We start from the raw sequence: 16,232 nt of genomic DNA, 5'->3' as shown, positions 1-16,232 counted from the left end.
TTTTCCTGATTGCAGGCCCGGTATACTATCCACTGTGCCACACACACACACACACACACACACACACACACACACACACACACGTATATGTGTGTATATACATGCATGCACACACATATACACATACACACATGTATATGCATGTATATATACACACATACACATAGCTTAATAATTATAAGTGCTAGTAATACAGCACTTCAAGGTGTGCAAAGTTATTTAAATGTAATCTGTGTTGAATTCCCCTAAGTATCTTTGAATTTCACTTTTGCATTTAGAATAATAAAATCTCACTTGGAAGGAATTTTGCGTGTCACCTAATCCAACCTCTTATCTGTTGTAGGAATCCCTTCTACAGAGTCTCAGACTTTGAGGCAGCTGGTGTGGATAGAAGGCTGTGTCTAGGGGTAGAATGACCTGAGCTCAAATCTAACCTCAGACACTTACTAGCTTTGTGACCTTGGGCAAATTGATTAATATCTGTTTGCCTCAGTTTCCTTAACTGCAAAATGGGGATAATAATAACATTTACCTCCCAGAGTTGTTATGTGGATGAAATGAGATAATATTTGTAAAGTGCTTAGCACAGTGCCTGGCACATAGTAGGTGCTATATAAATGCTAGTTCTTCTTCTTATTATAGTCTCTGCTTGAATACTTTCAGTGACAGTGTACTCACCACATCAGGAGGTAATTCATTCCTTTTCTGTCTTTGAATGCAAATCAACCTCCCTATAGCTTTCACCCTTAGCCCTGGTTCTGTCCCCTGAAACAACAGACAACTAACTGCCTGCTCCTTCTTCCGCAGGACGAGCCTCCTGATGTATAGAGACAACTATCAGACATGCCCTTAATTTTCTCTTCTCCATGCTAAGTATGCTTGAACTATATGACAAGGTTTCCAGAGTCCTCTGACTTTTGGCCACTCTCCTCAAAACATTCTCTAGTTTGTTAATGGTTTTGTGGAACCCCAGAATGAATGCATTATTTTAAATGTGATCTGCTCAGCACAGAACACAATAGGAATATTATCTCTCTTCATCTGAACAGCAGCCTGCTGCTAGTATAGGATTCCTCCAGTTCTGTCCCAATCTGGTGCAATCAAGGTGACCCTGGGTTTTTGAACACCATACCAGTAGAATTCAAGCTCTGGCAGGAAATATCTAGCTGAAAAGGTAACTTGGGAAAGGAAACAAAACCAGGCAACTAGGGAGCCCTCTGCTAGATAATGCAGTGGATAGAGCAATGGGCTTGGAATCAGGAAGGTTCATCTTCCTGAGTTCAAATCTGGCCTGAGACACTAGCTATGTGACCCTGGGTAAGTCACTTAATCTTGTTTGCCTCAGTTTCCTCATCTGTAAAAACAAGCTAGAGAAGGAAATGACAAACCACTCCAATATCTCCACCAAGAAAACCCCAAGAGTTATGTTGTCCATGACTGGACAACAACAAAAAGTAGCCTGGTGGGTAGAGAGCTGGGCCTGAAGTCAGGAAGACCTGAATTCAAACCTAACCACATGCACTTGCTAGCTCGGGGACTCATATACCCATATCTATAAAATGGGGATAACAACAGCATCTACCCCTCAGGGTTACTGTGAAAATCACATGAGATAATATTTGTAAAGTTTGCTTGGCCAACCTTAAAGCACTATATGAATACTAGCTCATGGTAGTATATATGGTAGTCCACTTTGAAACCAGACCTTTTCCGGCAAGTCTAGGGCTTTTTCTGCTATACTATGTTAAACCTGGAGAGGCGTGTTAGCAGAAAATTGACTGTGAAGAATTTTTTTTTTGCAGTTAACAGCTAATAAAGCCATTTACTAAGGCATAGAAAAGTTACCATCTCCACTGATAGAAAGAATATTTAACTTAAAGGAAAGATATCTTGTGAAGTAAGATTTTATTAGCCTTTTTTAAAAAAATCTATGTTACTGTTGGTGCATACTAAGCTTATGGTTAAGTCTCCAGGAGTTTTTCTTGTGAACTAGGAACAAGTTAAGTCTCCCCATCCTACAATTGAGCAATTGATTTTTTTGAACCTAAATAGTGGATTTTACCTTTATCCCTGTTCATTTTCCTAGTGACCCATCATCTCTTCGTGTCAAAATAATTTTTTTGACTCTGCCAATTGGCACATTACCTCCCTCCCCTCTTTTGGAAGTTTTGAAAGAATTTCATATAAATATGCACACATTTGACAAGAAAGCCTCCCATATATTCCTCCAAATTATTAGTAAAAACATGGAAGAGGACAGAACCAAGGATGAGGCACTGTGTCATACAGAGAGACCTCTTTCTTGGTTGACAATGAGTCATTAATCAAAACTGGTTGGTATTGATTCACAGCAGGGACCCCAGGCTCAGTCAATACTCTAATGGCACCTGTAATCAAAGCATAGGGTCTGACTCATGTTAACAAATCAAACTAGAATTGTAAACAGGATATCCAACTCTTTTTTTCCCCTTGCTGAGGATAGTTGCTAGCATTTGGCTGTTAGCAACAGTGATGGCTGTTCTAAGTCTATAGTTTATAAATATTAACTGGCGTTATTAAAACCCCAAAGCCAACTCCTATCCATGTTTGTTTCTTCCTAGTGCCCAAGAAAGCTCTTTCCTTCTTAAGAAGATAAACTTTGGATGTAAAGGGTGAAGGTGAGAGTGAGGGTGGGATGGCAAAAGGAAAGGTGATTTGTTTGGCTTCCTGTTAGGTCAGTTTTGCTTTTTACCTAAAACCCTGGGGAATCTGGAAATAATTGGAACACAACAGAATGACTATAATGGAGGTCAAGGAAAATCAGTTAGGCAGGAGGCAGATGGTGAGCCTTGGATTCTTTCTTCATTACCACTTCCCTCACCTTTCCCATTGCCCAAAGGGGTGGAGGGACTGAAATGTCTGATCGTGGGGAAGGGGGAGTGAACTGGGAAATGGGTCATAAAACTTGAAGACATTCAAACACCCACTGGCTACAAAAGCCACCTTATGCTTAATTCTAATTGTCACAGAGGCATCGTGATTCATTCCCTGCTGGTTTCTTCTCTGCTCATGAGATTAGGTGGTGCCTGGGAGGAAGGGATTGGAAAGGGCAGATCTCCTACCTTTTTTTCATCCTTCACCTCCCAAGTCTCAGATTGGGAGGGAGAGGAGCCAGTGCCTTATTTCTCTGTGTTCACACTCAAATCTGATAATAAATAAATCAAGTCTGATTTATGAGTCTTGGGGTGGGAAGAGAGAAGATAGTATGAGGAGCAAAAAAACACAGGACTGAAAGGAAATGCCACAAGTCTCAAACAGGGATTTATTCTCTGTCGCGTCTGGAATTATCTCCAGAGGATTCAGTTGAGTCCTAGAGAGATGATGCTCTGGGTCATATGGCAATGGAGCCCTATGTGAGGGCTGCTTGCTGGATTCCTGCATCAAGAGGATGGGGACAGAGTGAAGAAACCCCGAGGTCCAAACATGACACACTTCCTGCTGGTCAGACCTTGATAGGCAACCTGTTGTAGTCCAGAAATATCACTGAACTTGGAGCTGGAAATCTGGGTTTGAAGTCCATCCTTTCCACTTACTATGTGACAAGCTCCTAGGCCTACTGAGCCTCAGTTTTCCCATCTGTAAAATGGAGATAATAACTGTTGTTGTACCTACCTCTAGTGTAAAAACACTAGACAAATGTAAACTAGTACTATTCCAGACTCTCTAGCGTCTTCTCACCTTTTGTTTCCAGCTAGTTGGAGGAAAATAGGTCCTTTGGTTAAGGCAGATCCAGGCTGCGCACGCTCGCGCTCTCTCTCTCTCTCTCTCTCTCTCTCTCTCTCTCTCTCTCTCTCTCTCTCTCTCTCTCTCTCTCTCTCCTTGAGCAGCCCAAGGCTTTGGGGTTGGCTGAAGGGGAGCTAAGCAGAATGCCACGATAGTAGACTGCCAGGGTTGGAGTGTTAAATCTTTCCAGACTCACAGCTCGGCTCCCTCTCTGGTGGTCCTTTCTCCCTGGTCCCGCAGCATGCCTTCCTTCACTTAGTCCTTTCCAGGCCCCAGGAGCAGGCCCCAGGCGCTGTCCGAAAGCTGAAAGACACAAACACTGGAGTCTCGAGGGAGGAGAATATCTCGGTCCCAGGGCGCTGCCCCACCCCGCCCCACCTCCTGTCCAGTAGGAGTTGCCCAGCCTACCAGGCTGAAAGCTCAGCCTTTCCCGGTTTCCAACCTTGGCCTGATTACTGACCGCCCCAGGGAGTGAGAAAGAAATCTGGGACCCCAGCTGCCCGCCCTATTCCCTCCCCCGACCCCAGGTCTTTGCTCCCGCCGGGCTGCTGTGACGCTACCCAGAGAGGGTCCCGCCCGAGTCTTGACCCCCAGGCCCGGGAAAGGTGCGCAGCGCTGGGACTGGTGGCGCTGCTGACAAAACCGTCCCGATCCTGGGGCCCTAGGCTCTTGCCCGGGTCTCTAGCTAGACCGGGCAGCGGCGGGCGGGGGAGGGACGGCGCGCGCGCGCACACACACACACACACACACACACACACACACACACACACACACAGGCGCGCACACATACAGACACATATCAAACCACACACGCTCGTGCGCGCACACACAGATACATACATACACTCGCTTTCTCGCTCTCCACACTCACATTCGCTATCCACCTCTCGCCCTCACACCCACAGATACAGAAACTGGCACTTTGCAAAACTCCACTCCGCGCCAGGTGGAAGAGCCAGCGGCGGCGGCGACGCGTTCCGGGCGCTGCTGGCCGCGGTGGGTGCACGCGACGGTCCGGTCTGGAGCTCCTTCTGCCTCCGCCTCGCTCTTCGCTGCCCCCTATGTCCCACTCCCGCTGACAGGCTCACGCCGCTCCCGGGGCTGCCTGCAGCGGCGGCGGCAGTAGCAGCAGCAGCAGCAGCAGCACAGGCAGTGGTGTTGCCTTGATGGGGGCTTCTGCAGGCTAGGCGCTTAGCCCCAGTCTCCGGGAGGAGGAAGGAAGAAGGAAGGAAGGAAGCCAGTGGGAGAGGAGAGAGGGGCGAAGGAGCGAGCGCGCTGAAGAGCGGAGCCGCGGGCAGGCGGGCGGGGAGCGAGCCGCGCAGCCGGACTCCTCCCTCCCTACCGCCGCGGCGGAGGCAGCAGCAGTAGTTGCCTCCTCCCTGGACCAAGGGACCGAAGCTCAGCGTCGAGCAATGGCGGCCCGGAGCCGGAGCCAGAGCCCCAGCGCCCTGGCGCCTTCGCCGCCGCCCCTGCCGCCGCCCCGGCCCCTGAGCGCCCTAGCTTGAGGGACAGCCAGGGCAACCGGAGGGCTCCCCTGGGGAGGGGCGGCTTTAGCCCAGGCTGGACTCTCCTCTCCTCAGTCCTCTCCACCTCCACCCCCCGCAAGTTCCTTCTAGCTCCCCGACGCGTGGCCTCCCTCCCCGAGGGCAGAAGGTGGAGAACCGCCTAGCCCCTAGTGGCTCGCCCGCCCCAAGTCCCAAGCCTTCCGCCAACCCTCTGGCCCCTGGGCAGTCAGTGCAGGAGGGGTGGGGCGGCGGCGGCGAGGCCATGGAGAGCCCCGTGGAGAACCCGAGCAAGGCGGCGGAGTATCTGAAGGAGCTGAACCGAATCATCGAGGCGCAGCAGGAGCTGCTGGAGCGGCAGCGGCGGCGGATCGAGGAGCTGGAGCAGCAAGTGGCGCGGCTGTACCGAGAAAACGCCTGCCTGCAGGACGAGCACCAGCGGCACCTGGCCTCCTGCCGCCTCGGGGCCACAACACAGCCCGGACCCCCTTCATCGCACCCTCCCGCGCCGCCCCTTGGGGCCATCCTGGAGAACGTCCGCCACGAAAAGTAAGCGGGGCTGGGACCTGCGCGACCACGGGCACCAGGGAGGTCGGCGCCTGGGTTTGCGGGGCAGGGCGGCGGCGGGATGGTGGAGGGAGGAGGCCGAGAGGCGCTCATGGTCGCCACTCCACCGCCCGGGTGGCGCACCGGAGAGTTTGCGCCCGCGAAGTTAGCAGAGGGTTCTGAGATTTGTCCAGAGTATTTGCACAGGATGGAGAAGGTGACGAGGCATGAGAGGCATTAATGGGCTAGATTAGCGATTTGGGGCAAAGAGATGAGAGACTTTTGGGGAATCCTGAGATTCCTCCCTTGGTTGTACCAGACAAAGAGGGTTGCTGTCCCGACTGATCTCGGAGCTCGCTCCCCAGCCTCGGCGGGCGGGTTGTGAAGGGAACGTACCAAGATCCTTTTTCCTCGGTAGGGTGAAGATGGAGATGTGGAAGGACAGGGTTGAGGATGGGCTGGGAGAAGGAGGTGTTTTTGTGTCTGTGGTGGCTCTCTCTCTCTCCCCACTCCCCCGCCCCCACTCATATTGCCTACCCAGGTGGGATTTTGGGTGCGTGACTCTCCAGGGGCTGGTCTGGAATTCAGCTGGAGGGAGTTGAGATTTTTCCTCCTTCTCCCAAAATACTGTACATGCCCCAAATTTCTAACGCTACTGGCGTGGACTGTCTTGGTACCCAGGTTGTCTTGAAGAGCCCTTCTGCGTTGAGGGGGAGGGGTGGAGTAGAGAAAGGTAAGTTGATTGGACAGGTCCCAGTACCTCTTTCCCCTTAAGAGTCGGCAGAGTGCTTCTGTTCTGTTCCATTAACACTAAGCCAAGGCCACTTCTCCAACACTCCTTGTCTGCTACCTCTCTGATATTGGGCGAGGTGTTTTGGGGGGGGCGGTGAGTGGGTCTGCAACCTTCCAACTCTCCAGACCCCACCTGGCCAGGTTAATCTTTTCGTGTACTACGGGGTTGCTGTTATCAGAAAACAGCCTGGATCTAGGCTGAGGAAAGAGCCCCTGCCCCTCACTCCACAGTCAAAGACCTTATTGCACCTTCATCCCTCCACCCCACCACTGACTGCCGGGATAAGTCACCCCTCTCTGGTAAACTGAGAATGGAAAGGGGATTTACAAGCGTTATCCCCCTTCTCTGAAGGTCCTAGGGGACTGCGTGCTGAGGCCACAGCTTTGTCCCAAACCTCCTTCTTTCCTGGCGTCCAGTCTACACTCTACTACCCCACTGAAAGTCAAGGGTATTGGTTTTTCTTCTGTTTCCCCGAACCAAGAGCGCTTCCTAATCCGAGACTGAGACCAGGTTTGCTGTCACTCAGAAATCGAGAGGGGTGTGTGTGTGTGTGTGTGTGTGTGTGTGTGTGTGTGTGTGTGTGTGTGTGTGTGTGTATTCAGAACGCAAAATGACTGCCGTTTCCCGAGGCAAGCAATCTGTCCTGGTTGGGCCCCCTTGGCGTGTAGAAATAACAGCAGAAGAGCTGAATTCCAAAGCAAGTCCTGGTGTAGCCTCTCACCTCATCTCCCACCTCCCCCACCTCAATTTCTTGGTTCCTATAGCTGCAGCAACTATTTCTCTGCCTCCTTGCCCATTCTCCTTAGCACTCCTAGGCCGAGCCTGAGGCTGGACAAAACTCCTGCCATAATTCAATGCCAGATCTTCTTCAGTGAGACCTTCCTCTTGTATTGGAGCAAGTGAGAACCAGGAATCAGGCTGGCTAAGGTCTGGGAAAGTCAGGTAGGACTAGAGATGCAATCCCCTTCCCTGAGTAATATGGGCCTAGCCCAAAGCAGTTAGGAGAACAGAGCCATACTTGATCCTGAAATGTGGAGCCCTTTACTCACTTTGTGTGGGGCCACCAGAGTTCTTCCCTTCTGCCAGGCTTTCTTCTTCTTTTTCTCTTTCTTTTCTTTCCCTTCTCAGCACCAAGTTCCTGTTATTACTTGGGACAGATTTAAAAAGAAATGAAGGATGGATGGGACAGAAACTATCCCTGTATTCTCCTTGACACCCAGCTTCCAGTTTAGCAAGGAGCTTAGGACCTTCCAGCCTACTGCCCAGTTCTTGTTACATGGCTCTATGTCTACAAAGCAGTGATCTTTCCCTCCATTGCTTCCCATTTTCTTCTTGCTAGTGCTGAAATCCTAGTCTGAATTATTTCCTTTTCCTCCATTCTGGTTCTTCCCCCTGTAGTTTTTAAAAGGAATTGGGTTCTCATGCTTCAGTACCCTAAAGCCTGTAATTATTCCTCAGGCCTGAGTTCTTAGAGGGGGGGCTGCCACCCATGCTTCCTTCTGAGTTGGGGACAGAGATCCTTGAGGTAAGACCTCAGCTTGCCCCAGCCCAGACAGACTTTTGCTGTGCCTCAATCTTTCTTTATGTCAAGTGAAACAGTGTGGGCCCAACTCCTCAGCTAGCTGAGATGGGAGCTGAGACAGGGGGAAACACAAGAGCTGGAGGGGGGAGCCTGAGGTGGAGGTGAGGTGATTAGGTGACTCCTCCAAGAGAGGCACTCTCACTGAAGAAGTTTCCTTCAGGCTCAAGATCTCTGAGCAGATTTTTCCAGGAAAGAAACTACTTTCTGAGAGGTTATAGGAACTTGGAGAAGACCACATTTCCTTCCAAATACTTCTTTCTAAGCTTGATTCAGTCACCTGAGAGATGACAGAGTAAGAATCCTAGAATTTAGGTACTGGAAGGGCCTTTAGAAATCACCTAGGCCATGTGGATAAAATGCCAGGCCTGGAGTCAAGAAGACCCGAGTTCAAATCTGGCCTCAGACACTTACTAGCTGTATGATCCTGGGCAAATCACTTAACCCTGTTTGCCTCAGTTTCCTCATCTCTAAAATGAACTGGAGAAGGAAATGGCAAACTACTCCAGTATCTTTGCCAAGAAAACCCCAGAAGAGTCACAGTGTCAGACATGACTGAAAGGAGTGAACAACATGTCCTATCTCCTTATTTTACACATGAGAAAACAGAGAAACACACAGAGAATATGTGACCAGACCAGTGTTATGTTGTATTGGCAGATCCAAACCAGAACCAAGGCCTCCCAACTCCTAATTCAGGGCTTTTTCCACATCACCATGCTGCCTCAAGGTGGAGTGCTTCAAGTGTGGGTCATGGAGGCAGAAGACCATGCCTCAGTTTCTCTTTATGTAAATTAGGGGTAATAATAATTGCACCTATTCACCTCAGGAAAGCATTTTGTAAAACTTAAAGTGAAATGTAAATAGGAGATATTGTTGCTGTTTTTATTAATTCCACTCCCCACTTTCTTCCCTTTCCCTCAATCTTTCTTATCAAGCCAGATCTAGAGGATAGGGAGCCAGTTCTGGCTTATTTTGATTAAGCACAGGAAGGCTCTGATGCAGGAAAGGACACCTACCCCTAAGTTACCTTAAATCCGACCAGGAATCACACCTGCTCTCAAGGAAGGGATGGCATGTGTTCAGATAAGCTATTAGGAGGGACATCTCTGTTTGTCATATATTGTGGCATTTCATAGAGTGTTGTAACTCCTAGTGAAGGTGGGATAGAGAGCAAAACCCTCTGTTAATCAAGGGAGCCAGGACACTGGAAAGAAAAATCTGTGAAAAAAAAGTAGTAGGTTCCTGACCTTCATGTAGGAAGAACTTGTTACCACATGGAGAAATACTTAGCAGAGCAGTGCAGAGGTCATCACTCTCCTGGGTGGGTACTTTTGCTTCTTCTCAGCCCTTTCCCATAACCCTTTTCACAACCTACCTTCTATAGCCTCCAGAGAGATTGGCAGGCACCTTTGTGTGCCCAAGGCCCTTTCTCCATACTGCCAGATGAAAAAAAAATAGGATTTCCAGATGAAAAAAAAATAGGATTTCCAGAAGAAAAAAAAACTAAGTTCCTAGTTGCTTAGAGCCTGCCCAGGAGATGAAATCGGCATTACAGGAAAACCACCTTTTTTGTTTTCATAGGAAACAGTGACACATGTTGGTCGGCAAATGCCTCGCAATGCAATCTTCAGGGATCGATTTTTCTTCAAAAATCACCCTTGGTAACCAAGTGGCCAACTTTGCTGAGGAAAAGGAGTCAATAATTTCCAAATAGAATTTATATCTGTTATCATCAATAACTAATTGCTTTTACCATATTTAGTCCAGATATTTTGCCCCTGGTGAGGCTAGGACTAGGGGTGGGGAGATGTGAAAATTGCGTTTCTTTTTTTTTCCACAAACATTGCATTTCTGAAGCAACCTGGGAATCCATTGAGTCCCCCAGACTGTAGCCTGCTTCACTTGGCTCAGCAACAGCCAATGATGATAAAATCAGGCTTAGAATAAAGAAAATTCGGCTGCTAGTTTATTGTCAGGTTTTCTATGAGGTGTAATGAACCAGTATATTAACAATAACAATTGGTGCTCATCAAGGGGAAAAAAAGCACTAGTCTCATTTCCAGTGGTTCTGTTTCATTTAACATCTCACTGCTGAAAGGCCCCCCTAAAATTCACGATACTGAGCCTTCAGCTTCTGGGAAACTGTCAAGAGTTGGACAGCAACAACTGAGCCCCAGGCTAGACCCCTAGTGTTTTGCCTCCAAGCCAGGTATTCCTGAAGAGTTCTTGCAACAAATGGACTTGGATGAGAGGCTATGCCCTGCACCCTGATTGACTATTAAGATCCTTTGCCTCCTGGCTTGCTGTACTGATGGTTTGAAGCATCCACCATTGCTCCAGTGCTGGAGTAGAGTGTTGGACTTGGAATCACAAGAGACCTGAGTTCCAGTTTCACTCCTGACACTTCCCAGCTATGTGACTTTGGGCAAGTAACAGAACTTCAATGAGTCTCAGTTTCCTCATTTTTAAAATGAGCATTAAAAAAAAAAAACAGCCTAGCACCTATCTCTCTGACTTCTTGTGATGATCAAAGGAGCTAAGACAGGAAAGTGCTTTACAAACCTTAAAAACCTGTAGAAATGGCAGCTATTTTTACTACTACTAATAAATACTAACAAATGGGATTTTGGCTAAAGCCAATGATCTGATAATTGAGCTCTAAACACTAGGCATCTTGGTGAATGAGCAAGATGAGTTTTTTAAATTGCAATTGATATACATGTCACATGTTTTTTGTCCATATATACTTTAATGAAGTGTTGCAGAATGTGATCCAACTTCCTTATTTGAAAAATGAGTCAGATTAGATGATCTCTAAGGTTCCTTCTACCTCAAAATATAATGATCCAATCATCTTACTACCCTGGAAGTTCAAAGTAACCAGATTCCTTAGTTGAGTTCATCAACAACGTTGAATGATTATTGTGTATAGAGCCTAGTACTAGAAGCTGTGAGGGAGGACGAAATGAATAGAAGGCAAGACCCCTTCCCCTAAAGTGCTTACCATCTAGTTGGGTTGACTGAATACCATAAGCACTGCCCCATCTCCCATCTACGAGATGACTGAGATATGCTTCTACAGACCAGTTTATGATTGATAAAGTTCGGTATAGTACAACCTAATAAGATTGTTACAGTACAACCAAACTACATAGCCAAGAAGAGAACTGAGGTCCATGTCTCCCTCCATTGCAAGAACATCTGTACCTAACCTTCATGAGGGTAATAAGAACATTCACCATGGATGGTGTCTGAATTCACCCTTCCTTTGATGACTTAGCAAGATGATCAGAAGTCACTACTTAATGCCAATTCTGAATATGTATACTCTCTCCACCCTTCCTTAGGAGAATTGTCATTGTAGGAGTAAATATGAATTGCCTAGTTGGATCCAATGGTGTGGTCCAGGGCTGGGGAACCTGTGGAGAGGCCACATGTGGCCCTCTACGTCTTTAAGCGGGGCGTTTGACTGAATCCAAACAACAGTTTTTGGTTAAGAGGCCACAGGTTCCTGTGTAGTCATTCCTCAGATTCCTGTTTGTGTTAAAGATTGTAGAGGGGGAAATGTCCCTCCTGGGGCTATAGATAGTGAGATAGTGATCTCATCTTAGGGTAAGAATGGAAGGAGGGTTTGAAAAGTTAGATTTTTTTTTTACTCACTTAACTTCCTATATTTCAAGGCTCTTAATCCAGGAGCAATCAGTTAACAAGCTTTCAATGCCTCTTATGTGCTAAGGACTAACTTAGGCACTGGTGATATAAATGCAAATAAAAACAATCCTTATCCAGTTTCTTATGAATAGGCAAAATCCACAACTTTTTGGGACCACAGTGTCCTTATGGAGAAGTCCAACTAATATGTAGCTTTTCATTGTCTCATTCCATTCTTAGCATGGTTCATAGACCATCCACTGACATTCCTTGGGAGAAGCATTCCTGTGAAAGAGAAATTACTGGGTCAACTGGAAATTTGTAGATATGGCAAATCCACTTTAAAAAAAGAAGAAGAAGAAGATCATCTTCCTAGAGGAGTAAGAAGTAGATCTCCCAACTCCAGGGCTCCCTTTAGGGGTGCATTTCTCTTTCATTAGCTTTTACATGAACTAACAAGGAAGTAACCTCAAAGGCAGATCAGATCCTTGGTGTATTTAGTAACTTTGTTCTGAAAGTTGAGCAAAGGTAACCTCGAAAAAGCCAAAAACCTGAAAGGCAGAGTTGTGATGGACTAAACTGGTACCATCATGGCCCCTGATGGCTGAACAGGAAATGAGCCTGGGGCATTGGACTAGGTGACAGGCAAGAACATTTTGGCTCAGCTTTTGTCAATCCTTCACCTCTCTGAACCTCAGTTTCCATTTTGGAAAAGTGAGGGAGTTAAACTAAGTTATCTTTAAGGGCCCTGGCAAGCAATAATATTCTATGAGTCTACAAAATTTCTCTTAGGCAATAATAATAACTAACATTCACGTAACACTTTTCATACATTATCTCCTTTGAGGAAACTAGACAAACTCCCAGGCAAACCTTTTAATTTTGTTATGTCTCCTGCATCTGGGTTCATTCCCATAGACTTGGAGAAAAGCCAGAATTTGCTAATTTCTTTTTCTTTTAAAGTAAGTGTTTCATTGATAGTCTTTTAAAATACAGAACTGTCACTTCCAAATGCCAACTCCCTTACCCCCCAGAAGAAACCTCTTCACTCGTAAGGAAGTGTGATTAAAGTAAAACAAATCGACACTGGGCATCTCTGGAAATGTGTACCACATTCTTTACCTATATTCTACCACCTCTCTGTCAAGAGGTCAGAGGCACGTCTCGCTATTAGCCCATTCGAATCACAATTGGCCCTCCCGTTAACTAGAATTCTGATATTTGCAGTGTTGATTTCCTTTACATCATCATGGACATTGGTTAAATTGTTCTGGTTCTGCATCCTTCACTCTGTAGTAGGATATCTAAGTCTTCCCAAGTTTCTCCGAATTGTTCTATGCATCATTTCTTTTATCACAGTAGTTCCATTGCATTCACATCACAGTTTGTTCAGCCTTTTCTCAGTCAATGGGTAACCCACTTTCATCCTAGTTCTTTATTACTTAAAAAAATTCTGCCATAAACATTTTCATACATGTGAGACCTTTGCTTCTGTCTTTGATGCCCTTGGATTATATCACACTATTATTGTTGTTGATGATGATGATTTTGATTCATAGGATACATGGGTGGAGAGGGAATGTGGAGAAATAACACCAAAACTTCATCATTAGCAAACATCATTTTGAAGAGGAGATAGAGGAAAGAGAAACAAAGGGGGGGAGAGGGGAGGGGGAAAAAGAGGGAGGGAGGGAGGGAGAGAGGGAGAGACAGAGAGAGAGACAGCTCTTTGTTTAAAAAAAAACTTAGTCCTGGCCCCACCTTGGTTTTGTGCAGATGCCTTTCAAACTTCTGCCTTCCTGTTCCCTCCATTGTCTATTCCCATTGTCTATTCAATCTCTCAGACCTCCCCAATTAGAATTCTTACCTAGACCCTTTTCCCAACCCCCTTCTCTGGCCACCCAAAGTTACTTTAGCATTTAAGATCCACCTTGGCCCTCATTCAGATGCTGAGAACCTCTCATGCCCTCTCGTCTTTACAGGTGTCACCGGGTCAATGTGATTTATCACTAATAAACTTTTCCTCTGGCTGAAAAAAAAAAACTTAGTTCAGGTGGAAAGACAAGACATATTTTAGACCCTGACCAAAATGATCTCTGAGGTTCTGTACAGTGCAACCCTTTCTGTGCTTCCATGCTACTTCCAAGGCAGATTTGAACATCAATCTAAAGGAGTTGTTTATAGTCTGGAGTGGACTTTGTTCCCTCTTCCTTCTTTCTTCTAGTCCTCAAGCACTGTCAAGTAATTCAGAAGAGTCGAATATTCTGAAGATCAAAATTTATGACTCATCCTGTGGGAGGATTCCAATGGAATGCAAATATCTGTTTAGTTAACAAACAAGCTCCATTCCTAGGTCTTCGGTGACATTCAGGATAAAGATGGAGCATAAATTAGGGAGGAAACCCAGTAGCTATTGTGAGCTTGGGAGGGAATGATTTCATAGAAGAGCTTACGTTGTCAAGGTAGCCATAGACATCATTCAGATGAAGGTACACATTGGAGGGTCTCTGTAAAGAACCCATCAGGTGTGTAGCTCACTCTTTAAAGAACAGTACTTAATACTAGAATTGTGATTTAATGATTGTGAGGATTTTGAAAGCTTTTGAATTATGGGTACAGATTTATAAGGGATAAAGATTAGACCTGTGTTTTCATTCATATGGGGCATTCCTAGTTGAGGAAATACCCTCTACCAAGACAGATTGGCATCTACTATGTGATTTCTAGTTGTTATAGGGTCACCTAGATCATTGAGAAAGTAAGTGACTTGTCCAGAATCCTTTAGCCAGTATGGGTCAGAGGCAAGACTTCATTCCAGGTCTTCCTGGCACCAGGACCAGCTCTTTATTCACTGTGCTGTGAAGACACTAGGTACAGGATGATAGTAATAATTATAATAAGGGTTGTGGGGTTTAGAACGGAAGGGACCTTAGAGGTCATCTAATCCAGGCTCCTCATTTTTAAGAGAAAGAAACTGAGGCTCAGGCACATGAATTGATTTGCTCAGTCATATAGGTGGTAAGGAGCAGATTTAGGCTCCCAGTTCATGTCCTGTGACTCCAATCCCATTGTCTTTTCTGTTGGGTCATGAGCCAAGGTTACCAAACACTTTATCTGTATTATCTTATTAGATCTTAAGGTCCCTTTCAACTCAACTTTTGTGATTCATCTTGATCCTTGTAATAACCATGGACGGTGAGAGTATTATTATAACCATTTGACAGATGAAGAAACCGTGGCTTGGGAAGATGACAAGACTTGCCCAATAACTACCCAGTTCATGGCAATGGCAAGATTTGAACCCAGGCCTTTGCATCCCAAGTCCAGTGCTCCTTCCAGAAGTGCAGTGTTACATTGTACTATGTTTGTTGAATGAGGAATATTTGAGTAGCTATGTTTTGAATCAAATATCGATCTTCAAGTGTAGGGGAATTGAGGTTTTGTCTGCCGAAGTGAGTGCCGATAGATGAGGCCAAGAATCACAGTATCATGGGATTGAAGCTGGGAAGGATCATTTTACAGATGGGAAAATTGAGGTACAAAGAATTCAGGTGATTTTCCCCATTTATCTGTATTTATTATTAATGATAATAGTAGCTGTCATTTATGTGGTGCTTTAAAGTTTATAAAATTTTCCAGTAAGGAAACAAGCATTTATTAAGCACCTACTATGAGGCAAGCACCGTGCAAATATCTCATTTATTTGATCCTTGAAACAACCTTCTGAGGCAGGTGCTTATTATTTATATATTTATTATTACGATTGAGGAAATTGAGGCATTCAGAAATTAAGTGACTTGCCTTGCATCACATTCCAAGTAAATATCTGAGGCTAGGTTTGAACTCAGGTCTTCCTGACTCCAGGCTCAGTGTTCTATCCATTGCACTCTTCTATCCAGCTGCCTTTGACTTGATCTTCACAACAATCCTGGGAGGTAGGTGCTATTTATATTTACTTTAAAGATGAGGAAACTGAGACTAGGAAAGGTTAGTTAACTTGCCCAAGGTCACACAGCTGCTAAGTGTTACAGTTGGAACTCAAGGTTACAATGGCTCCAAAGTTGCCAGGTTGTGATTCTGATTCACATCTTTCTTCAAATCCAGGGTTCTTTGAGGCTGCTCACTGTGTTACGAAATTAAAACATTTAATTTAGGTAAATGGGCCCCTTTCATGCTGGCAGAACACCCTAGCTGATTAGTAAAAACCCCCCCCAAAACTCTCTTCCCCCCAGTTCCCCATCCCCATCCCTTCTTTGTGCATTCTAACTTTCATAGTCCAGCTCTTCCTGCTTCCTTTCACTACACTCCCCTCCTCTGCACTCCTCTTCCTGTATCCAGTGTATCTCTGAAAGAATTAAACTCTGAAGGGTTTTATTATCACTCTTCCCTTGGCCTT

General features: G+C 45.9%; 1 protein-coding gene and 1 long non-coding RNA gene across 3 annotated transcripts in view; one reads left to right on the top strand and one right to left on the bottom strand.

Annotated features, from left to right (window-relative positions):
- Positions 1 to 3,283: 3,283 nt before the first annotated feature.
- On the bottom strand, positions 3,284 to 4,723 carry LOC110204965 (uncharacterized). Of its 2 annotated transcripts, none has more exons than XR_002323469.2 (3): positions 4,634 to 4,723; positions 3,718 to 4,065; positions 3,284 to 3,615 (listed from the first exon to the last, which is right to left on the bottom strand). It is a non-coding gene; the product is annotated as an uncharacterized LOC110204965 (long non-coding RNA). The 2 variants fall into 2 exon arrangements; XR_002323470.2 differs by lacking the exon at positions 4,634 to 4,723 and adding an exon at positions 4,323 to 4,530.
- Positions 4,724 to 5,357: 634 nt separating this feature from the next.
- Positions 5,358 to 16,232, top strand: part of LOC110204964 (IQ motif and SEC7 domain-containing protein 3-like) — a 318,964-nt gene continuing 308,089 nt past the window's right edge. The window contains exon 1 of the mRNA XM_020981242.2: positions 5,358 to 5,813. Coding sequence (XP_020836901.1) covers positions 5,530 to 5,813 — 284 coding nt within the window. The 5' untranslated portion in view covers positions 5,358 to 5,529. The remainder of the gene's footprint in view (positions 5,814 to 16,232) is intronic.

Source organism: Phascolarctos cinereus, unplaced genomic scaffold, assembly GCF_003287225.1.
Source record: "Phascolarctos cinereus isolate Bilbo 61053 unplaced genomic scaffold, phaCin_HiC Scaffold_4;HRSCAF=312, whole genome shotgun sequence".
NCBI classification, from domain to species: Eukaryota; Metazoa; Chordata; class Mammalia; order Diprotodontia; family Phascolarctidae; genus Phascolarctos; species Phascolarctos cinereus.
The sequence above is the reverse complement of the archived record's forward strand: the minus strand, read 5'-3'. Positions and strand labels throughout refer to the sequence as shown.